This window comes from Schistocerca gregaria, chromosome 9 (assembly GCF_023897955.1).
Source record: "Schistocerca gregaria isolate iqSchGreg1 chromosome 9, iqSchGreg1.2, whole genome shotgun sequence".
In the NCBI taxonomy this organism is placed as follows: Eukaryota; Metazoa; Arthropoda; class Insecta; order Orthoptera; family Acrididae; genus Schistocerca; species Schistocerca gregaria.
Window position 1 is genome coordinate 180,415,801 of NC_064928.1, and position 25,967 is coordinate 180,441,767.

The window sequence follows — 25,967 nt, forward strand, 5'->3', positions numbered from 1 at the left end:
ACATGTCCATGTAGGTGAAATGTTGATCCATCAATGAAGACGACGTGATGCAGAAAAGCTACTTCGTCCTACAGCATCATGTTGTTTGCAAAGTTGGCACATAAATTGGAGTCTGTAAGCTTTAGAGCTTGTAACAGCTGCAAATGATGATGATATAAATGTAAGTGCCTCCTTAAAAGTCAGATGTCACTGGAACTGCTAATTCACAGCTAGGATTCTGAACTGATTTCTTGGGGTTACACCTAAAAGACTCTTAAACACAATCAGCAAATTCTTCAGTCACTCTTGGTCATCCTGTACCGTTTGGCTTGAGGAGCATTTTCTTGCTCCCCATTCACTTTGCCAATCTCAAGTGCAAATTTGTGGATGCACACGAGAGATCTACTCACTCTGAAATGGGACAATATATGATGGGCTACTGCCTCATCTAATAAACTTCGCACAGTCGAAGAGACTACTGCATCACAGGCTCCTGTTACTTCTGCTTCTCCCGGAAGGAACCCACAGTCCTGTGTCATCTCTGCCTTGGTGTACTAGGTTAACCTGTAGTTTTCTTTTGTGTAACAAGCTGCCTTCACATTGTAATTGTGGAGCCTATTTCGACCCTTCGTGCTAAGTGTGGCCTTCTGGGCTCATTGTCTCTAATATTGGTGGTCGATTCATGACTGGTTGAACTGTTACTCGATAAAAGTTGTTTTTATTCTCAGTTATAAGGGTTTAATCTACCACTGGAGCAAGGCCAGGCTGGTTGGGGATGGGCCATCTCCACTTTACTCCATTCATCATAAGAATAAACCTGATGTAAACAAACACAAACATGATGATTGGTCAGCAGCCATAGCTCTCGTACAATGATGGTGGTCTACTCTTGGAAGTAGGTCCAACTGCTGTATTAGATTTCTTATTACTATGTCAGGGTAAATGAAACTTTACTGATGTATTAAACAGCTATCAACGTATTCCTCAACCATGCTTTAGCTTCTTTAAGTTTATTTCAAAAATTGTGTACAGCCACAGTCTCCATAAGCGCTACTTGTGCTCTGATTGTCTCTGAGGTCAAATGTTCTATGAAAATGGATGACACTGCTTCCTGCTTTGTAGTGAAACATGTGTGCGGAACACTGTTAATGGCTACACATTCTTAATTATCGATATTTTATAAAAGATTGTTAAAGATTTTGAAGTTAAGAAAACATTACAAAATAAAATTTTTTGGAGAAAAATGAATAATCAAATACTCTTTGTTTGAATATGACCATTGTTTTGTAGATCAGATGTGGTCTCACACGAGCCAGAGTGATAAGCATCATAAAAACATGGGAAACAATAATTTTCATGGCGTTGAGGGCACTATACAAATGATGCATTTTTACAGTTGTCACCTTAACTTTGCAATCTGAACCCAACAGAATTGATCTGGAGCGAAGTTAAAGAATTTGTCATGAGAAATAAGACATTTAAGCTGTCAGATTTGCTGGAACTAATGCACGAAGCTTTGTGACACGTCACTGATGAACACCAGCGAAATGCCGAACAGCACATTATAAATGAGGAGGAAGAAATGTGCACTTTTTGGTGGTTGGAGACTCTGTTGCTGTTCCCCTTGTTATCAGCGTAGCAGTGCAGATATGTCCCGTATTCCTCAGAGTCCCGGAATAAGTTCAGAAATTACCAGATGACTTACTGTAATACCTTCAATGGCTTCAATATTTAACTACATGGTGAAATCCAGCAATGCGCTTTTACACTGCACATAGGTTATGTGTAAAAATTACTCGTGTTAAAGTCAGGAGTTTTCATCACTCTCATTTTTAATTTCTGTACTATGTTAGCTGGTACTGCGAATGGCTGAAAGCAAGGGGAAACTACAGCCATAATTTCTCCCGAGGGCATGCAACTTTACTGTATGGTTAAATGATGATGGCGCCCTCTTGGATAAAATATTCCGGAGGTAAAATAGTCCCCCATTCGGATCTCCGGACAGGGGCTACTCAAGAGGATGTCGTTATCAGGAGAAAGAAAACTGGCATTCTACGGATTGGAGCATGGAATGTCAGATCCCTTAATCGGACAGGTAGGTTAGAAAATTTAAAAAGGGAAATGGATAGGTTAAAGTTAGATATAGTGGGAATTAGTGAAGTTCAGTGGCAGGAGGAACAAGACGTTTCTAGCATTTGTAGACTTAGAGAAAGCTTTTGACAATGTTGACTGGAATACTCTCTTTCAAATTGTAAAGGTGGCAGGTGTAAAATACAGGGAGCGAAAGGCTATTTACAATTTGTACAGAAACCAGATGGCAGTTGTAAGAGTCGAGGGACATGAAAGGGAAGCAGTGGTTGGGAAAGGAGTGAGACAGGGTTGTAGCCTCTCCCCAATGTTATTCAATCTGTATATTGAGCAAGCAGTAAAGGAAACAAAAGAAAAATTCGTTGTAGGTATTAAAATCCATGGAGAAGAAATAAAAACTTTGAGGTTCGCCGATAACATTGTAATTCTGTCAGAGACAGCAAAGGACTTGGAAGAGCAGTTGAACGGAATGGATAGTGTCTTGAAAGGAGGATATAAGATGAACATCAACAAAAGCAAGAGGAGGATAACGGCATGTAGTCTAATTAAATCGGATGATGCTGCGCGAATTAGATTAGGAAATGAGACACTTAAAGTGGTAGATGAGTATTGTATTTGGGGAGCAAAATAACTGATGATGGTCGAAGTAGAGAGGATATAAAATGTAGACTGGCAATGGCAAGGAAAGCGTTTCTGAAGAAGAGAAATTTGTTAACATCGAGTATAGATTAAAGTGTCAGGAAGTCATTTCTGAAAGAATTTGTATGGAGTGTACCCATGTATGGAAGTGAAACGTGGACAATAAATAGTTTGGACAAGAAGAGAATAGAAGCTTTCGAAATGTGGTGAAGAATGTTGAAGATTAGGTGGGTAGATAACGTAACTAATGAGGAGGTAGGGAATAGGATTGGGGAGAAGAGAAGTTTGTGGCACAACTTGGCTAGAAGAAGGGATCGGCTGGTAGGACATGTCCTGAGGCATCAAGGGATCCCAAATTTAGCATTGGAGGGCAGTGTGGAGGGTAAAAATCGTAGAGGGAGACCAAGAGATGAATACACTAAGCAGATTCGGAAGGATGTAGGTTGCAGTAGGTACTGGGAGTTGAAGGAGCTTGCACAGGATAGATTAGCATGTAGACCTGCATCAAACCAGTCTCTGGACTGAAGACCACAACAACAACAACAACAAGTATGTTACTAAGATCGCAAGCATGTTATGTTTTCCATCAGATTACCTAAGAAGCGTATCACCTGAGTTTTACCTTTATTTCCTTCTGTTTAAAAATTAAATGACATTCAAGGCTATATTGTTCTCTGCTCAACACTTTTTATGTCTTTGCTACAACAGTTCTCATCACTGCAGGTTGGTTGGACCAGGTGGCTGGCCAGTGCTGTCCAATTTAAATGTGCTGGTAAAGTTGTTGTCCCGTATTATCGCTGAGTCGATGTACGCGTAATGTACATCATAAAATGTATCCTTATTACTGTACTTGACTGTACTCGAAAAAGCATGGCTTCTGCCCCACATGAAATGAAACCCAATGAGGTTCCAGGAAACGCGGAAGAATACGTAGTGTAATGTTTACATGAGGTTTATTCTTATGATGAATAGAGTATATCCGCAAAGTCTGGGGGATACCTGACCTAACCTCCTTGACGTGGCTCCTCTTACATTCTCTTTTACAATGTTTCTGTCGCTTGTAGATTCAGTTTGCCTTCTTTCTGCCATGCCCAGTTTTCTGTTCTGAGTGTTAAATTTTGTTGAATAGTGAGTACTCTTGACTTTAATGGATCAGGGGTGTGATGGCTATGGGTGGGAAATTTCCTGTCACATTGCAGAATCCCTGAGACACCTACCTTCTGACTTCCCTATCTCCTCCATCTTGCGTTTGCTGTTGACAATACAAAATATGTCCATTACGTTTTTAGCCTTCTCACTTTTAGTGGTATGAATCTCCCAATTGTATCAGAAAACATTCTTGGTGGATATATCTACTTCCAGATAAACCACTCTCAAATCGAGGGACTGATGACTGAGTTGTTTGGCCCCTTTACCCATCCCCCGATCAACCATCTGACCAATCAAAGCAACAGTTTCGGTACACACGTACACTTGCTTTGTGGTTGAATTAAGTGTGTCTCTTGCTCGTTTCTGTCATTTACCACCACGATCACAAATGACAACACACAAGAAGTGGAATAGAAATTTACCAAACAACTTGCTTTGATTAAATTTAATGCTCACTCTGGCTGCGACATTTGTGATGAAGTACTCAGAACTCTACTGAACGCTTATCAGTTATTGCCAAATGCACGACGTAGGTGTGCAGAATGAGCCTAAACTTCACTGTCGTAGTTCGTCATTCTATCTGTAACACTTCCTATTGGAAGACACAGGAAACATTACATGTGTGTGAACACTGGTATACAAGCAAAACTGTTTCAGTTGATCTTTCATTTGATGTATGATTTATAATTATAAGTTGAATGTAATAAATGCAACAAAGCCTTGAAACCCCAATATCCATACTAAAACAATCGTTATTAAATTTTGTCAATGATTATATATAATACCGGAAATCAAATTTGCGTTACCCCTGGGAACCGTTAGACAGGCAACCTGCCTGTGGGGCTGGGTGACTGTTTGTCATTTAGTATTGCAGATGGTTGCAAAATTGTAACACCAATCGAATTGCTTATTTCTAAATGGGGACAATACACATCATAAATTATTCAGGAAGAAGAAAACACTTTCCATCTCCTTCCTTAGCAATGTAATATCCAATTTCTTTCTGCTGTGTAAAACAGTACATTTTCTGGTATGTGTAAGGCTAATATTGTGTAGTTTGAAAAAGATTTGTAACTACTATGGTGATTTTTATCACATGGCATTATCAACATATAGCGATAAATGAGCTGAATGAGGATGAGGTACTGGCGGAAGTAAAGCTGTGAGGACAGGGCCTGAGTCGTGCTTGGGTAGCTCAGTTGGTAGAGCACTTGCCCGCGAAAGATAGTATCTGAAAGAGGTTATAATATGAACGTCAACAAAAGTAGAAAAGTGGTAGTGGAATGGAATGAAATAAATTAGGTGATAGTGAGAGATTTAGATTAGAAAATGAGACGTTAAAAGCAATAGATGAGTTTTGTTACTCAGGCAGCAAAATAAATAACAATAACAGAAGTAGAAAGAATGTATTAAGACTGACCACAACAATGAAATAATTTCTGATAAAGTGATATTTGTTAACATCAGATATAAAATTTTTAGGAATGCTTTTTTGAAGGTACTTGTCTGGAATGTAGTCTTGCACAAAAGTGAAATGTGGATGATAAACAGTTCAGACAAGAAGAGAATAGAAGCTATTGGAATGAAATGCTATAGAAGAATGATTGGTTAACTAATGAAGAGATGCTGAATCTTTATAGCAGAACTTGACTAAAAGAAGATACTAGTTTTCAGGGCACAGTCTGCGGCATAAAGGAATTGTCAATTTGGTAATGGAAAGAAGTATTCTTCTTCTTGTCGCTTGGCAGTCCGCTGTGGGTCTTTGCCTCCTCAAGTTTCCTTCCATTCTGCATTCTCGTTTACTTTCCTTCTCCATCCACAGATTCCTAGGGCTCTGATCTTTTCTTCCACTTCATCCAGCAACCGTTTATGTGGTCTTTCTTTTAGTCTTCTTCCTGTTACTGTCTATTGGAAGACCTTTGTATTTGTGTCCTCTATTCTTTTACTTTTAATTAACCTTATTATTTCAGCTCCCTGTATGAGGTGATCCAAGTCATAATTTGACCTTGCTCTCTGTGTACTATCATTATTTCAGATTCCTCCATAAATTTTCCGTAGTATTCTTCATTCAAATATTCAGAGTTGTTGTTTGCTATTGCTGGTTAGCATCCATGCCTCACATCCATGTGTAACCACTGGTCTGATTGTAACCTTATATGTAGTGATTTTTAGTTGTCAGTTTACAAACTAGAGGTAATTAGCTTTTTAAATGTGTAACACCACATATTAGCATTTAAAATGTGGGCTTTTATTTCAGTGGACATGGAATTTATTTTAATAATATTAACTCCTAGGTATTAAAAATCCTCTACATGCTCAAAATTAAAACCTGCTGCTGATCATATCCAGATTATTATCCTCTGTTCTGTAGAGTTACATATATTTGGTTTCTGATTTGTTAATTTCCAGATCCATATGCCATGCGGCTTCTTTCAATTTCACCACTATTCTCTCCCGTGTTATCGTTGGTATACTAATTACTGCAGTGTTGTCAGCATATGCCACCAACTGCATGGTCCTTATACCTACGTGAGGAGTTATTTGGAGTTTTTGCATAATGGCTTCTAAGGTCGAGTTGAAAGGCATTGTGAGAAGGGCATCATCTTTAGTAACCCCTTTAGTGATATTGAAACAGTCAACTGATTCCCTATCCACCTACATGATTGCCATAGAACTTTCTGAGATTGCCCTAATAACAGAAATATATTTGGATAGTGTGCCGATCAATTTTGTCTTCTAACATATCTTCCCTATTTAGACTATTGAAGACATTGATTTTTCTGCCCCTCCCCCCTTTTTCAAATTCATAATAACTTCGAAATTAAAAGCCATTTGATTAAAAGGAAAATTCCGTACTTGTTGGATGCATAACTGAAGCAGCACACGTAGTTGTGTATTTGGCAAATTTGAGTAGAAAGGTCATTTTGAGGGTTAGAACTGTCTTTATGTGTGAAGATTTGTTATGGAGCGCATTCTGTTTTGGATGTTCTAATTATTTGCCTGAGGTAATCCTTATGGGCTTTGTGTGGCTGCAGGAACTGTAGTGCTGTACCCAACGTCATTAAGAGTGCAGCAAAGAGACTGCTGCTTTGTATGCGACTCTGAGGACTATCAGCGGCTTGACCACAGTTTATTGCGGTAATATCAATACATAGTACCTACCCCCTCCCCTTTTTTTCATTTTCAGTGGACTGACCCAAAAAAGTGTAAAATGCAAGAAAGTGTGAACTACAGGAAAACATTGGAAACATAACAAGTGAAAATGAATAAATTACTCTTACTGTCATCTCTTTATATTGTTCAAAATACGAAATTAAAACAATTTAAATTTTTCCTTTAAAAAATCTGATACAATTAACTGATTTTTCTTTCTTTCTAACAACAATTGGCTGTACTCTTTTGTGAAACCACATTAAAGAAATATTTATAGTCTAATGTGAGACTTATTTTTGATATCATTACAAAATTATGGTTAATAAAATTTGTAACACTATATTGGTTAAAACACTACAGTTGTCAGTCTGCGTAAACTTAGAACAATAGGCATGAAATCTACAACTTGGTGTTGACAAGATGGTCACTTGGTTCAAGGATGACCTGGGTGAGAAAGAGGGTGGTAATTGTCGTGTTACAGTGCTTCTTGAGGAGGAATGTTTACATGTGTTTGTAGCTGGTACTAATCTAAGACCATTTATGTAGTATGGATTAGCATTTTAGATGTGGAAGTAACAGTGGTTTGTGAAAGCCCATTATGGAGATGGCTGTTTTAAAATTAAAGCTGATGTAATAAAACACATTGAACAGAAGGACGGTTGCTACCAAAGTCTATTGTCACATAATTATTAGCATAGTTTACCAATGTTCCAAACACTGTGAACCTATAATAAAAGGGCTGACTTTTAACAGAAATAAATTGCACTTTTTGCAAAAATCTATATGAAAACAAATGGTAAAGATCATGATGATGTCAAAGAAAACATAAAATAATACAGAACTGTAATGACGGGAAAGCATTGTATTGAGAGTATAGAACTTGTGTCGGGACTGACAAAAATGACTGTTAAAAGTGGGAAAATACAAAATGCGGAAATTAAAAATGGGGCTTTACTGTGTACATAATTTTTTGTTGTAGCAATTTTTGAGCCAAATGTAAGTCTAAGATAAAAACACATGCTAATTGTTAATCTCTTGTCTGATGTATAGTCTATATGTAACTGCAACTCTCAGTTGCTGGAATACTGATTAAGTAGATGTTGGTGTCAAATTGAGATTTAAAACCATTTTGTCCAGTCATAATTTCTCTACTACTATGAGACAAATATGTATTTTATTCATAACACACATATTGACCTAACTCTCGCAGTCTTCTCAAAATCCATGTATATAATGTTGACTTCTACATTATATTCATATGTTTTTCTCTGTATTTGTTTCAGTATGAATATCTGGTCCGCACCTGATCTGTTAGGCCTAAAGCCTCACTGGGAATCACCCAGTATATCTTCCATATATGGCACTAGTCTATAGTATAGGGTTCTGGATAAAATGTTATATGCTACATTCAACAGTGTGATCCCTCTGAAGTAAGAGCAACAGGCTTTGTCACTTTATAAGAAGTTAAAAGGAGAAATGTGTCGGTATAGGTTTAAAATAATAGGCTACAAGAATAAAGAGCAATACAAAAGCTTGACTATGGTAAGCAGGCTCAAATGTAAGTAAGTAACTAGCTGTGCATAGATGAAGGGCCTTGGGACAGTACAGACTGTAGAGCTGTATCAAAAGAGCACAACAGTATTCTCATTATTGGGGTTCAGAGTCACGTAAAATTTTGAAAATGGCACCATGCTTGCCTTTTGACTAAAAAATACAAGTAAATGATTTTGCAGTCAAAAGGTGCCCATGGTGGGTTCCCCCCCACCCCCCTCCACTTTTTTTCTACAATATTCATTTCTCTATAAAAAACCCTGCATATTAAACCAGTTAATGTAACATTTTCTTTTCAAATTATGTTCCAACAGTATTTTATTAATGAAAAACATCCTATAATTAATGACATTACATATACACACATAAAGACAGCTTCTAATGAGTTACAACATTTTGAAAATCGCCAGTAATAAAATCCCAGTATGCTTGTGCACTGGACTTTGACTAAAATATCCTGAAACTTGAAGTCATTGTTTAGCTTCTCTGTAGCTACGAAGTCCAATCGTGTATTTCACAATGGTTCACTGTGAATATAAATCCTGAAGGGGCTGACTGCAGTACAGTGGGTGTATTTATCTTGTACCATTGGTGAGCACTTGTCGCTAAACTGGCAAAACGTCGTCACTTCGTCTAGCGACATAACATCACATTTTCCTTCATTTTCTGAGCTGCTAAATTCAGTGTCAGACTCAGGATAACTATAGTAATTGTGTTTTGAAAGCATTTCCCTAACAACAGTATAGGAGACAGTCTGAAAGCATTCATTTTGTTGTCAAGTATCCAAAGTTGCACACAGTGAAGGTGATATCTAGTGGCAACCAACTCAATCAAAACATGATAACTAGGCTACAAATGTAGTAGCAGACACTCTCACATGTGACTATCAGTGCTGAAATGGCTATAAACCAGTTCTTATTTTTTCGAGGGTCTCTTCTTACGTAGCCAGAGGGATTTTAAGTTTCTGTGAAAATGACCAAAATGACGTAACCCAGGGTTTTTATGTTAAAGGGGTCAAACAAATGTAACATTGATTATATTATGAAGCGGGAAAGCGCCGGTAGATAGGCACAATGAATAAAACACAAACACACACGCAGAATTTGAGCTTTCGCAACCGGTGGTTGCTTCGTCAGGAAAGAGGGAAGGAAAAGGAAAGGATGTGGGTTTTAAGGGAGGGGGTAAGGAGTCATTCCAATCCCGGGAGCAGAAAGACTTACCTTAGGGGGGAAAAAAGGATAGGTATATGCTCGCGCGCACACACACACGCACGCGCACACACACACACACACACACACACACACACACACACACACACACACACACATATATATATATCCAGCCATACATCCACAGACACAAGCAGTTTGTTTATAGTATGGTTACAATGTTTGTAGGTAGTTGTAAAATTAGGTGAACACAGTCTCTCTTTTTTTTAAAAACAGATACAGAATGACTTCATACAGAATGATGGCTAATAGAACGGACACTGCTAAAACGCCTTCTTCTGCTCCTCTACATATTTCCTTTCTCTTTGCTGCTGGCTTTCATTTTGAGTGCACACTCCACTCCATACCAATACATTTCTCTCTCTCTCTCTCTCTCTCTCTCTCTCTCTCTCTCTCTCTCTCTCTCTCTCTCAAAATTCCAGGCATGGTGTGCCTCCATTGTTGACTACACAATTCACAGCTTTAATTGGTTTTTCAATTAAAAGTCCATTTCACAACCATAAGTGTAAAAAAACTCAGAATCTAAACTTTCCTTTCTCGGGCATGTGGAGAAAGCTTAGCTTTGAAAACATTTAGTGCAACAAAATCACTCTTGGTCATTTTTACTTGTCTCCTTCCTTTTCATTCCATCCAGTCCTCCTCTTCATCTGCCACAAATTCAAACACTTGTCATCCAGTTTTATGACTTCATTGTTAATTTCCTCAATAAGAACACTGTAGTGATTACACAAAACTTTAGTTTGATTATATTATGCAATATTTTTGCGTGACTGCTGCTCTGTAAAGTTTGTGGGTTATTTCTTATACCCAGGAGTATTCATTCATTGTATTTACTCTTTGAGCTTGCTTTACCATTTTATTGAGAGCAATTTATGAATTGTCTTATCACTTCAAAGTCTCTGCAAAAGTCACAGTGAAGTGAAAGGAAGCGGTTACAATTTTATTCCCATTTATATGTTTTTCAGATGATGCCACCATCCCAACCAAGGTCTTCAAAAATGACATTTGTAGGTTGATTGATTTGCCAGAGCGCCATACGGATCCTGGATCAGAGACTGAGTTTTCATTTCAGGAAGAAGAAACAGGTAAGATTTTACTTCCTCTACATTCATATTTTGTAGTTTAGAGGGATGAGCATTGGCTATTTCTCACAGCAGCATGTGATGTGACTTTAAAGATATTTTGTGTGTTCCACTGGCAATAATCAAGTGAATTGCCATAGTTTCTACAGTTATGACACAGCAGATAGTTTGAAGATGCAGAAGATGCTTTCAATGCTCTAAGAACACTATGTGTGCTGCATTGTGATGTATAAGTTGCAAATGTGTGTTACAGTACATAAAATGTTTGTGAAACAACCACCACTGCTTAGTGTCACTGTCTGTGGTTTCACTGTCAAAATGTGTCGTCTTCAAGATAAAACTTTTATGATTGATGCCAATTTACAATTTTTTTCCACTTACAGGTGTTCTAAGTTACTGTAACTTAGTCGTTGCAAACCCCCCCCCCCCCCCCCCCCTCTCTCTCTCTCTCTCTCTCTCTCTCTCTCTCTCTCTCTCTCTCTCTCTCTCTCTCTCTCTCTTTAGGAGCATAGAATGGGTAAACACATTGAGACAGAAGAATCAGTGTATCTTCAGATAAGTTTGAAGTTTGTATGTGTCAGCAAAATGACCTGGTTTGATGCACAGGGGGTAAGAAACTGCTGCACTATTGATATTATTACACCTCTCTCGGGAAAGTAGTATTTCACTGTTCAGTGTTTACACAGCTGTCAATAATACAATAGCAGGCCTGTGCCTTTTATTGAGATCTGGCATCCACTTTGTTTCTTTTCTGTCAGCATTTAAGAACAGAGTAATGCATTTAACTTATTCTTTCATTTGTGTGTTATGATCTGCCATTAACAACTCTGTATCCTGTGGGTAAAAAGTTTAGATGCAAAATGATTTACCAAGAATATGCTTTGATTCCTGGTGTCATATACAAGTTGAAATTGGTTCACTACATTAAATTTCGCTTACTGTGTACAAAGGTAATAAGATTGCAGATGTACTGTGATGGAATCCTTAATAGATGTGGATTTTTTTAGAAGTGGACAACTCAGTTTTCTTCACCTTATGTTGTGGTTATTTCTGATGATGGTTTTTTGAAGTCTTAATATTGCAGTCATATTATTTGAGCTATGCCAAAGTTTAATTCCATATCTTATTACAGATTTGAAGTAAATGTGACATATTACTTACATTTACATGACTACTTGGTAATTAACACTCGTGTACCTGACAGAGGATTCATCAAACCACTTTCATTCTATTTCTCTAGTGTCCTGCTCTCAAACAGTGTGCAGGAAAAATGAATACTTACATTTTTCTCTGCAAGCTCTGATTTCTCTTATTTATGAACATTTCTCCCTAAGTAGGTTGGTGTCAACAAAATAATTTCACATTTGGAAGACAAAATTGGTGATTGATCTTTAGTGAAAAGATGTTGTCACAATGAAAAATTCCTTAGTTTTGACGATTGACACCCAAATTCGTGTATCATATCCATGACACTCTCCGCTGTTTCATGATAGTACAAAATGAGTTGCCCATCTTGAACTTTATGGGTGTCCTTTCCTTACGTTCTTGCTGTTAGTATTGTATACCATCATTATTACAAATGCTGGGCTATTTAATTTATTTGTGAATTGTTATATATGCGAGACCTGTGACATATTTTTCTCCAGGTGCATTCCTAGGATTTTCATGACCATTTTGCTTCCTGGTTTTTGTAAAGGCCTTGCCACAGTGGTAGCACAGGTTAAGCTCTGTAGGCTTGGGCTAGCATTTGGGTCAGTAAATTGACATACGGCCGGGAGAGTGATATGCTGACCACATGCCCCTCCATATCCGTATCCAGTGACACCTGTGGGCTGAGGATGACATGCCATCCGACCGGTACCGTAGGGTCTTCGTGACCTGTTCGGATGGAGTTCAGTTTTTTAAATCGTTGTTTTTGTGGTGAATTTGAACATCATTTAACATGACTTGGTTTGTTTTAAACTGTCTTAACTTAGTTTTTTTGATGTTTAATTTTAAGCAATTTAGATTAAAGTATTTACCTAATTTTTCTCGAGTATTTAAGATAGTTTGGGGACTTTGGTACATACTGTTAGTCAGTGATTTCAGGTTCGTCATTTGCTCATAAAACTGTGTGACAGTCAGTATTAAGAAAAAAATGGGAGCTATTACTGAGCTTTAAGGAATTCTTTGTGAAATGAAATGGTTTTGCATTCTGAACCACAGTTACCACTCGCTGATGTTATAACCATTTCTTGTCTTCAGTTTGTTAGGTGGAACCTAAACTGTTCTAATAGTGTGTCCCTAATGCCTTATTTTTTTGAGTTTAGAGAGTAGCAAGCAGTGATTCACACTATCAAAGGCTGTCCATAGGTGACAAGAATTTTTTGTGCCATGTAGGAAGTTGTCTCGAGAGGAGCTAATTTTGTCTACAAAGTGGTTGATAGCAGATCTTGTGCCATTGCCTTTTTGAAACCCATACTGATTATTTTAATTTTTGTGTGAAATTTTGAGTTTATATTGTGAGGTCCTTTCCAAATATTTTTGATAGTGGTGGAAGAAGAGGTATCGGGTGATAGTTTCTCATAAATTCTTTTGTGCTGTTTTTGAGTAGTGATTTAACTATTACATAATTCAGAGTATCTATGAAACAACATCAAAGACTTATTAACTATTGCGGGTAGTGGTTGTGCAGATTATTTTAGAGGCTGTGTGTAACACTTTGGATTTTGGAAATATTGGGGCCTCTAGTTATAGTGCGTGTTTCAGCTTTGATCACTGACTAAAATGTCTTTGATTTGTTCTCACTACCCAAGATAAATGTATTATTTGCCAGTTCTTTTGTGCCTTTCTGAAAGTATTTTTGTAACTTTTATATAGACAACAAAGTTGGGACTTTAGCTGTGTTTGTTCTTTATGCTGTACAGCAAGAGGGGAAGCATCATTAAAAAGTGAGCTGGAAGTTTTCCAAGAATTTAGACAAAATTTCAAATACTGTACTGTGTTCTGTAGTACAGTCTATTATTTTACCTGTGATGGAATAAGTTCATATATTTTTTGTAGAACTGCCATTGTTGGTCACTCCATAAATAGGGCACAATGATCAGGCAGTCCTAAATCTAAACAAAAATCATTTTTCTCGATATAAGTAAACTTTGTTAAAATATTTTCTTTATATGTTGCTGATGGTTTGTTTGCTTGAGTAAAATCAGTGAAATTAACATAAAAACCCAATTTTTGAATAGTCAATGAATTTTGCTGAGCTATTGACTTCAGTAACTAAATGTGCGTTGAAATCAGCAACTATTATGACTCTTTCATTGGCTTACGTTTTAAGTTTCTGCAATAGTCACTGGAATTTCGATGAAAGTGGTTCCATTATTTCCACACCTGGAATTCTGTATACAGATAAAATTACAATATTTTGCCTCAACTCTTCACAGCAATTTGCAGATAAGTGTTCTTCATTAATACAACCAAAATTCTATCTTACTTTATTTTCCACTGATAGTATTATGAAAAGGATAGATTGATACTCACCATATAAGGAGATACTGAGTCACAGACAGGCACGAAAAAAGACGGCTGTACATGTGAGCTCTTGGTCAAGAGGACTACTACTATCATAGAAACCAAACTCACATTCATGCAAGCTCAACTTGCACACACATGACCACTGTCTCAGGTCACTGAGGCTGGACTGTTGAGCAACTGTGCCTGCTAGGCGAAGCAATTTGAGTGGTGAATGTAAGGAAGAGTTTGGGGTTGGGAGGGAGGGTGTAGTGATGCTTGTGGGAATATACAGTGACATGTTGGAGACAGAGTAGGGCTGCTAGGCATTGGGGGAGGTTTTAGGTGGGGGGGAGGGGGGAGTGAAAAAGAGAGGTAGATGAGGGGAAAGAAAGAGACAGACTAGTGTGTCCGTTGGAGGGATACAAGGCTGTGTAATGCTGGAGTGGGAGCAAGGAATGGGAAAGGTGTGTGACCAACAGGGACTATGGGGGCGGGGAGGGGGGGGGGATGAAGAGTGGAAGATGGGTTACAGGAACGTAAAATATATTGCAGCCTGTGCCATCTGGATCCTTCCTAGCAACACCAGCTTCTCTGAGTTCTGTGGGTAGGAACTCTCCACGCAACATATCCCACATTCCCAGAACCCCCCCATCCCCCCTCCTTGTCCACAGCCTTCACTAGTCCCTGTCCTTCACTCAGCTATCCCCTTTCCTGCTCCCCCTCCAGCAGTATATGGCCTTCTGTTCGTCGAACACACCCACCAGTCATTTTCTCCTCCTCTCGTGCTCCCCTTTTCCATTTTCCCCTCCCTCAAAACTTGCAACTGCACCTAAAAGTCATATGCTGTCACCACCATGTCCTTGAATGCTTGCTCAATCAGCACTATGTCGTCCCAGCCTCTACCTTGCTATCCCTCCCCCTTCCCACCCCAGCCTCCTGCTTACCCCCACTACCCACGCAAGGTTGCTTCATCTATCCAGTGCAGTTGTTTGGAGTCTGACCTCAGTGGCCAGAAACAGTGGTCACATGTGTGTATATCGTTATTGTGTGTGTGTGTGTGTGTGTGTGTGTGTGTGTGTGTGTGTGGTGTGTGTGTGTGTGTTCTACGTTACAAGGTGACCTTTTGGCCAAAATCCCACCCTTAAAACAATCTTTCTGGGTGTCCGTCTGCAACTCAGCATCTCCTCTGTATGGTGAGTAGGAATGTATCCTTTCATGATATTGTCATTATTTCATCTTGGATTTTCCATTGTTTTATATTCCACTAACTTTTTACTCATCAATCTTCTGTGCAGTATACCACTTACAGTGAACTCTTATGCAATGTACAAATTTTGTGCCATACGGATCAGATTTTGCACTCCATTTAAGATTTATGAGTTTGTCCTCACAACAATGGAAACACATTTGTTGTTGTCTGCCCATTTTTGAAGTGATCATGTAATTGATGCATACTTATTCACCCAGGGGTATCTATTTTAACATTTGAGCAATGGAAATTCCCAGTTGGAATATCAGAAATGTAGGAAAAGATGGATTACTGGACTATCAAAAAATAAGGAAGAGAGAGATTACAACATTCTGGAATGATGACATGATAAGTTGCAGAGATGGACAATTAACACACACACACACACACACACACACACACACACACACACACACACACACACACACGCACGCACGCTTTTGGCCACAGACTTCGCCAGAAAAAGAAACACACACCATTCATTTACGCAAATAAGCACACGTAGCCCCCAACTGCGGCAGCTTGGACCGGAATGCATCTGTCACATGGAATGGAAGTAGCAATCTGGAGGGGCGGGGAAGTGGAATGGGCAGCAGTGTATGGGTTGGCGAGGGAGTGGGGGGTGGTAGGGGCACTGTTTGGCAGGGACTAGAATGCCAACAGGTGCAGCGACAGGAGGTTGTGGGGCAGGGAAGGGGGGAAAATGGAGTGAAAAAGCAGAGGAGTGGGCAGAGATGGGAGGGGACTAGAGACTGTCTCATAAACATAAATCTCTTTTGTGCAGTTCATAAAATCTGGTGGTGGCGGGGAGATAGCTCGGGTAGTGAAGCAACAATTGAAATTAACCATGTTATGTTCAGCGGCATGTTGTGACACAGGGTGGTCCACTTTGCTTTTGGCTACTGTTTTCTGGTGGCTGTTCTTCCTGATAGACAGCTTGTAGATAGTTATACTGACATGAAAACCTGTAAAATGATTGCAGTGGAGCTGTTATATGACATGACTGTTTTCAGAGGCGGCCCAGCTTCTGATGGTGTAGGATAAGCCTGTGACAGAACTGGAGTAGAAAGTGCTGTGCAGATGAATTGGACAGGTCTTGCGTCTGGGTCTTCCTCAGGGATATGATCCTTGTGGCAAAGGGTTTGGGTTGGAATTGGGAATGGCATACGAGTGGAGTAGGATGTTGTGGACGTTTGGTGGGCTATGGAACACCAGTTTAGAACGGGTGGCAAGTATCTTTTGTCACTGCTTGATATATGTAATCAAAGTCCTGGTGAAGGATGTGGTTCTGTTTTTCCAGTCAAAAGTAATATTGTGTGACAAAGGGAGCACTCATTTGTGGATGGTTCTTGGAAGTGGTGGGAGAATTGAGGGGGATCTGTTTTTGGATTAGGTCTGCGAGATAGTTCCTGTCTGTGAAGTGTGAAGGCCTTGGGGAGACACTCAGCAAACTGGGCAAGGGAGTTCTTATCACAACAGCCAGGCTGTATGGGTATGGAAGGGATAACAGCTATCAAAATGTGCAGTACTGTTGGTGGTTTGTGTCTTTGATGTGGACAGAGGTGTGGATGGAGTCATTAGAAAGGAGGTGCTCAATGTCTAGGAAGGTGTCGTGCTGGGTTGAGGAGGACCATGTGTAGTGAATGGGAGAGAAGGTTTTGAGATAATGCAGGAATGAAAATAGTGTCTTGGACCTGAGTCCTGATCATGAAGATGTCATCAACTAATGTGGACTAGACTAGAGGTTTGGCATTTTGGTAGGCTAGGAATGTCTCTAGATGGCCCATAAATAGGTTGGCATAGGAGGGGCCATGTGGGTGCCCATGGCTGTGCCACAAATTTCAACAGCTATCTCTCTTTCACACCAAAAATCCATCCCGTGTGAGGCCTGTGTTAGGGAAGGTGAATGGCTGACTTCAGTTTATTGGGAGAATTTTAGGGAAGTGTGGTTCACTGAGTGTGTAAGGTCCACACCAGGTCAGATTAAAGGAAGACAAAGAAGCAGGTCAGAGGCACGCTGCTAGATTTGTTACAGGTAGGTTAGAACAACATGCAAGTGTTACGGAAATGCTTCGGGAACTCAAATGGGAATGCCAGGCGAAAGGCGACATTCTGTTAGAGGAACACTATTGAGAAAATTTAGAGCGCCATCATTTGAAGCTGACTGGCAAACAATTCTTCTGTCACCAACATACATGTGTGTAAGGATCATGAGGATAAGATATGAAAAATTAGGGCTCATACACAGACTTATAGGCTGTCATTTTTCCCTCACTCTACTTCTGACTAGAACAGAAAAGTAAATGACTACCAGTGTGGCAGAGTACTCTCTGCCACACACTGTAATGTGGTTTGCAGAATATCTATATTGATGTACATGTAGATACATCTGGGTCAAATGGAGATGGTGTATCTGCAGTGACAAGAATTCCCTTGCCCAGTATACTGAGGGTTTCACCAAGGCCTTCACAGCCAGGCACAATCCCTCAGACCTAGTCCGCAAACAGATCTCCTGTGCCATTTCCCTCACACCTCCAGTCCTCCTCCAGTCACCAAGAACCAGCCACAAAGAGTGCCTCCCTGCATCACCCAAGACTGGAACAAATGAACCACATACTTTGTCAGGATTTTGATTATCTATCATCATTTCGTGATATGAGGGACATCTTACCCAAGATCCTTCCCACCCCTCCAACAGTGGTGTTCCATAGCCTATCCAACTTCCATTACGTCCTAGTCTTTACCTGTGCCATTTCCAATCCCAGTTCCTTGCCACAAGAATTATATCCCTTTGGAGGACCCAGGTGCAAGACCTGCCGAATGCACCCACCCAGCACTTCCTATTCCAGTCCTGTCACAGGCTTATATTACCCCATTGAAGCACCACATATGAAAGCAGCCATTTCATATACCAGCTTTGTTTGGTATGAATGACTATCAACGAGCTGTCCACCAGGATGAAGGGCCTCCCCCAAACTGGCCAAAAGGAAAATGGATCACCCTATGGGACAACATGCAGCTGAGCATAACATGGTTGATTTCCATGACTGTTTGACTGCCTGAGCCATCTAGATCCTCCCCTCCACCACCAGCTATTATGATGGGAGTTATCCTTAATACATTCTCCACTCCTGTAATTATCTCTACCTCAATCTGTGGTAACATAATGTCCCCACACCCTCCACCCAACAGTTTCCACCTGCTTTGTCGTGTCACCTCCTCCCCATTCTCGTCTTCAACCCTCTTTGTACGATGCCCTCTGATAACGCACCCACCCGTATTTCCTCGCTCCTCTGCTTTCTCGCTTTTCTCCACTTCCCTGCCCCAGAACCTCCTGATTCTGCACCTGTTGGCATTCTAGTCCCTGCACACACTACCAGACAGTGCCCCTCTTTCCCCCCACCTGTACACTGCTACCTCTCCCACTTCTCACCCCCCCCCCCTCCAGATTGCTGCTTCCATTCATTTATGGTCTGAGCTGTTGGAGTTGGTGGTCATGTGTGTGTGTGAGGTGTGCTTGTTCGTGTGAATGAATAGTGTGTGTTTCTTTTGTGACGAAGGCTGTGGCCAAAAGCTTGTGTGTGTCAGTGAATCGCCAGTTATTGAGAAGTCATTTCTGGTGCATTGTTTGTCACTCTCTTCCTTTGTTATTGTACATTAGTGCAATCCACTTACATGTATTGGTAGGCTCAATATAATTAGAGTTTCTATTTATGCCTACTTCATCTTCCTTTCATCCCCCCCCCCCCTCTCTTTTTTTTTCACATTACTTTTAACACTTGAAAGTCAAATGTTTTTCTGGCTATTTTCCATCACTGTTTCCATAAATCCATAAACTTTTTTGTCATTTAAGAGTTTTAGTAATGAGGAAAGATTATAAAAGGCTCTGTGGTTTTGTATCTGGTAATGTGTTGCATATATTTATTCAGACAGTATATTGATTAGGGGGAACATAGCGACTGTCGTGTAATGAAATTTCTTTGTCATAATTTTCAGCCCCAGACCATGGAAATAGGTTTGTTGATGGCTTTGTCTTCTTAGCCTGTCCCTGCTTGAAAAGAAATGGAAATGGGAGTAGTAAAAGACTGGGAAAGTAATTACAAATAGAACTAACTTTTGTACCCAACTATATGTTATCATTAGTTGACAGTGTGCAGACTGTAATACAGACCTGTGCAAAACTTATGAATGTAACATATTAACCACTCAGTGGAAGTGAATGGGAGTGTTGGAGCATGTCGCCAGACAGTTCTCAATCGAGTAGAGAACGCTGCACTTTACATGGTGTTAGGTCACCGTGCTGTGACGCCGAATGAGGCTGGCTCCACAATGCGAGGCAGCTGAAGGAATTGGAAAAGACTGCGCGTGTCACTTAGCGAGTGGTACAGTGCACTGTGGTGGTGTTCTTAATTACAGCTTGGTTCAGAAATAAAATTTGAATGACTTCACACAGGAACCGAGCGAGGTGGCGCAGTGGTTAACACACTGGACTCGCATTCGGGAGGACGACGGTTCAATCCCAAGTCCGGCCATCCTGATTTAGGTTTTCCGTGATTTCTCTAAATCCTTTCGGGCAAATGCCGGGATGGTTCCTTTGAAAGGGCACGGCCGATTTCCTTCCCAATCCTTCCCTAACCCGAGCTTGCGCTCTGTCTCTAATGACCTCGTTGTCGACGGGACGTTAAACACTAACCACCACCACCTGACTTCACACAGGGGGGAGTATCATTGGGAAACTGGAAGGAGGATGGCATGTGACAAGCGTAGCCCAGGAGTTTGGTATTGCTCAAAGCATTGTATAGCACGCACGGGAAGCATTTTGAACCACAGGCACTGCTGCGTGAAGGAGAAGAGGTGGCCAACCACAGTCAACTACAGCAGCAGATGACCGTTACATTGAGCAGTTTGTAAGAAGGGAACCACATTTAACAGGACTACAAGGCACACAGTCACATGACCCACAGTGGGATGGTGATAGTGTGAGCATTGTCTCTTTGCCCAGCAACTAATAAGTGGTGTTCCATTGATACTGACATGTCAGTAGCACCATTTGCAATGGTGCCGAGAATATAGAGACTGGACCAGTGAGGAGTGCAGTCGTGTGCTATTCTCAGATGAGAGCATATTCAGTCTGAATAGTGATTCGAGACATACCCTCATATTGTGAGAGGTTACAACATGTAATGCACCCAGGAACATTGTCAAACTTCATCATTTTGTGATCCTGGTGTTACAGTGTGTAGGGCATAATGTTGCATGGGTGCACAGATCACCAAATCTGTGAACACGGTGTACTTACTGGTTGACATTATTGACAGGCATTATTGCTCTCCACATGCATCTTTTCAGGGGTGCATTTGGCCCCAGATTCATTTTTACAGATTACAATGTGCGACTGCATCAAACGGGGGAGCTTGAGGAGCTGTCGGAACGAGACGATATGCGGTGAATGGACTGGCCTGCTGGGTGCCACCCGACCTAAATCCTATCGAGCTCATTAGGGATGTGGCGGGGAGACTTATTCCAGCATGTCCATATACCCTGACAGCCATTTGGCAGTTGTCAACTGCACTGGTGAAGGAATGGAACTCCCTCCCACAAGAACTCCTTACCAGCGTGGGAGCAAGTTGCAGAGCATGATGATTGCATACCCTATTAAGAATCTTGTTCTGCCTTTTGTAATTTCCAGGGTACCATCAAAAGTCACGGTGACATTGGTGTAATTATTGTCTCCGAATAAAAGTGTCATTACTGTTCATCTTACTACATATTTCTTTCAGTTACTGTCTGTACTATACTGTATCAGTTCTTTCTATGTGTCGAGAATATAGAGACATTGTGTGAAGGTTACCTTCGTCCGTAAGTTTTGCATACCAATGGGCATGACAGCTGCCTGCTTTGGGGGAATGGAATGATTTAGAGTTACTTCAGTTGTAGAATCCCTTAGAGAGCTCGATCTGTTAGATCGAGTTCTACTCCCCGCTAAAACAATTCTGGTCCGTGTAAATATCTATATCTGTCAGTGTATTTAGACAATTTATTGTCTATTAATTGTAGTTAGCAGTACGTGCAAGATTGTTTCTTGTGAATATCAATCTGATGAGGTGATATTAAGGACTGAACCTCTTTAATTTTCTTCAAGCAAATAGAATTTGAAGCTCAGTGACCTTTCATGTTTTCTAAAACACTATGACTCAGTTCTCACAAAAACAAAAAAATCCTTTTGAGATTAGGAGATTTCTGAGTATTGTTAAGCACAAAACATTTCGAGCTTATCAATACAGCTGTCGATAGCTGAGTACATAGTGTAAGTTTCCCGTAATTGAAAAAGTACCAGTTTAAACCTTGCTAGTAGCAACATTTTTTAATACTTTTATTAAAATTCTATATTTGTTATCAAATAGAAATTTTAATTATTTTTGTATAAAATGTCTTTTTCTTTTTAATTACTAATTGTGTAAAGACTTCAGTATTTACTTTAAACAAAAATTAGGTACAAAAATACAAAACAGTCAGATTGAAAATAAAATATCTTATTTCCAGAGCTTTAACAGTTTTTTTTTTTTAATTTGGCTATTTGCGGACCGTGTAGAACTTGGAGCTTCTCGGCTTTTTTTTCCTCTCTTTCCATCACCTCTTCATTCTTTCACTTTTTTTTCTTTCCATCTCCTCTTCAGTGTAATTTGTGGACCTCTTATTTAGTGGTTTCTCTTCAAATGATTTTGTGCTGTTGACTGTGCTTCTCAGTTATTCTCTGTTTTGGTTCTGCTGTAGTGTAACAGCAGTTTCTCTTTTGACCTCTTCTACCCACTTAGAAGTGGACTTTAACAATGTGATGTAATCAGAGACCTTCGTGCTCAGTCAGTTTTTGTCCATTCTTCATAGGTAAAATTTTGACTGTTGTTTCTGCACTGTGTCTGTCATTTTTTCAGTGTACTCATAAGAGCTCCTCGAGTCCTTTTGTTAGTCTTCTGGGGTCCTACATCTCCCTGAAAATTTTTCTTTCTTGCTTTTCAGTTTCTTCCAACTATCCCTTTTTAATTAAAATAAGATACTCCAAAACATAGCGTCCTGGTTTTGTAATTGAATTATAGCATAATTTTTTTCCTGTAGCAATAAGGCATTTTGCAAGGGAGTAGCCAATTTTACTTGATCTTTGTAGACCAATAATAATAACTTTAAAAAATTATGTTTCAGTATTTGTTAATTAGCATTTCCTTTTGTTCATAAATATGACTTTAAGTAGAAAATGAAAACTGCCACTAATTTGACTTGGATCATTAGCTTTACAAGTATGAGACTTATATGCTACACATTCAGCTGTCAACAGCTGTGTTGACAAGAACGTAATGGTTTGTACTTAGCAGCTCTTGGAAATCTTCTTAGCTTTACAAGTATGAGACTTATATGCTACACATTCAGCTGTCAACAGCTGTGTTGACAAGAACGTAATGGTTTGTACTTAGCAGCTCTTGGAAATCTTCTTTTATTTTTGAATACAACTTTTCCAAGTTTTTGTAAGAATTTTCTTGTACTGCTGTAGGTAATTGATGTACAGGCACTGAGCTTCAAGTCTTGTAGGTATGAAGAAAATGGAAAGGGCAAACTAGTGTGTGAGGTCCCTCCGGTGAGATCTCTTGTTTGAACTGACTGTTTTTTCCGTTCCATTCCATTTCTAAATAGCGCTACCTGCCATCTCAGCTGGTGCATGTGCGATTATTGTCATTATTAATATTATGGTGAAATATTTAAAACAACTTCAAGCTTGTTATCATAAATGTGTAGTGGAATTGTCTGCTTATGTCCACCTTTGTGAAATGTATAATTGTTCATCCAGCAAAATTATTCTATCTATCTTTAGAATGTTTTTTATTGTTATCTGTGATCAATATAACGCAGATTCTCAAAATCAAACAATCAAAATTCCAGATAGGAATATCAACAATGTAGGAAAAAATAGATTGCTGCTTACCATAAAAAAGACACATTAAGTTGCAGACAGGAACAATTACGACACTTACCCAAAGCTTTTGATCACAGCCTTCATCAGTAAAAGAGAAACACACACCATTCACACACACAAGGAGGCATGCTTCAAGCACACATGAACACCAACTCCAGCAGCTTGGGCCAACTTAATGTGTCTTCTTTACAGTAAGTAGCAATCTGTCTTTTCATACTTTTTCTTAAAGTGGATTCTCACTTCATAAATATTCCACAAAACTAACATTTATGTGTCTCATTTCCAATTACAACACTATCCTTGCAGGCAGCAATGGAGTGTCCTGTTCATGATTTTATCAGTTCTGATAGGTTTCAGTTAGTGGTGAGTGGCTGCAAAATGTATTTTGTGTTTTCTTGTATGTGAATTTAATTTGTTTTGTTTTAACCTTTGTGTATATCATAGCTAAAATGCTTTCACATTGTTATCTTGGTTATTAGTTTTTTTGTATCTAATTTAAGCTTATGAACTGATATAAAACTATTTAATGTATATCGAAAACCGTGTGTTATTTTGAGACCTGCAATTTGAGAATGAATATCTGGGAAAGGTTTTGTTTGACCAAGGAGAGAAAAACTGATTTCTAACCTTAAATAATTAAAATAGACTGATATTTCGCAGTTGGCAAGTCTTCAGTGACATATGATTATATGTGGTACATTCCACATGTTGCATGGAAGCAGGTGTGATCTAAGTTGGTTATGAAATTTAATTTGATAAATCACCAATTTAAATCACAGTTCCAGTTCATCAACTATAATGGATATACTTAAATTAGACGTTACCCGTGAATGTGCCAGTGGCAAGAGTGTAAATGCTAATGTCAACAATTTTGTGAGATTACAGTTTGAAAATGGCAGCATTTTCACATGATGTGCATGTTTTTCATTTGGTTTACGAATAGAAGCGCACGTATAAATATGCTATTGTAATTATATGTTCTGCAACTTGTTCTAGCTAAACATTTAGTAATGACTTAAAAAGCTGATACTTGTTATGAAATGCAGTAGTAGTCTAAATAAATACAGTACAAATGGAAAAGTGCTACATTTCTATAATAAGTTTGTGCCTACGGTGTACAAAAGGAGTAAAATAGTTGTAGTGTATGTAAGAGTATCAAACAGAGTTGTAACGTTTAAGTTTTAGAGAAGCAGTACCTTGTCTGTGTGTATTGTCAGTTTACTGATTATGCAGTTGAATTTGCCAGGGCACCATGTCACAGGTCTATAGAGACAAAAGGTGGCCAAATTAAATTCCAGTTTTCAGAAGCAGTTAAACACATTTTTTGATTTAAGGGGTGTAGGAACACCCTATCCCGACAATATTAAATTTAGTGACTTGGCTTCCCTCTATTTCAGGAACCATAGTAGCCACTGACATGAAACTTACAGGACATTAAACTGTATGTTATGAGTCTACTGAACTACAGTAATTGCATTTCAGCAGCTGCTTTCAGAAATACAATTTTTTAAATTACACAGTTAAAATTTTGTGTACATTTTTGTACAGCATCCTAAATAATTTTAATTGTACATAACATTATGCTTTTATTTTAGTTCAATAGCCTCAGGATATGTATGTTATTACTCGCTGAAAATTTGAATACTCTACTCGAAGTGTTTCTGAAATTTAGGGAAAAATGCAACAGAAAATGTCAATTCTCAGGAAATACTTTTCAGGTTTCAAGAGACTTTAACTCGCTTAATATATCCTTAATTTTTTTTTCTTCTCACTCAAAAGCACCTTGTACCAAACTGTATATCATCCTCTTGATCTTTTTCCAAGTTTTTCTTCTTTTCTTCCTTCTGGACTCCTTAGTTTTCAACTGTGCTGCATACTCTGCTTTATCAATCAAACCTTGCCCATCTGTTCAAGTTCTCTGATGCAGTTTGCTCCAGGATGAATTTCCATATGCTGTAGCACTTTCATCCTACAAATTTTGCCATTATTAAAAGCAATAATCTACAGTTCATAACTAATAGATTGTGGTCAGAGTCAACATCTGCCCCTGGAAATGTTTTTTCAATTTAAAACCTGGTTCCTAAGTCTCTGTCTTACCATTATATAATCCATCTGAAAGTTGTCAGTATCTCCAGGCTTCTTCCATGTATACAATCTTCTTTTATGATTCTTGAACCAAGTGTTAGGTATGATTGTTATGTTCTGTGCAAAATTCTACCAGGCGGCTTCCTCTTTCATTCCTTACCCCCATTCCATATTCACCTACTACGTTTCCTTCTCTTCCTTTTCCTACTATCGAATTCCAGTCACCCATGACTATTAAATTTCCATCTCCCTTCACTATCTGATTAATTTCTTTTATCTCTTCATACATTTCATCAATCTCTTCGTCA

The 25,967-nt window shown here is 39.1% G+C and overlaps 1 protein-coding gene across 8 annotated transcripts in view; it reads left to right on the forward strand.

Annotated features, from left to right (window-relative positions):
• Positions 1-25,967, forward strand: part of LOC126292216 (uncharacterized) — a 68,906-nt gene that overhangs the window by 24,888 nt on the left and 18,051 nt on the right. For all 8 annotated transcript variants that reach the window (XM_049986081.1, XM_049986076.1, XM_049986079.1 and 5 more), the window contains one exon: positions 10,754-10,873. In XM_049986081.1, the coding sequence (XP_049842038.1) occupies positions 10,754-10,873 (120 nt within the window). The remainder of the gene's footprint in view (positions 1-10,753; positions 10,874-25,967) is intronic.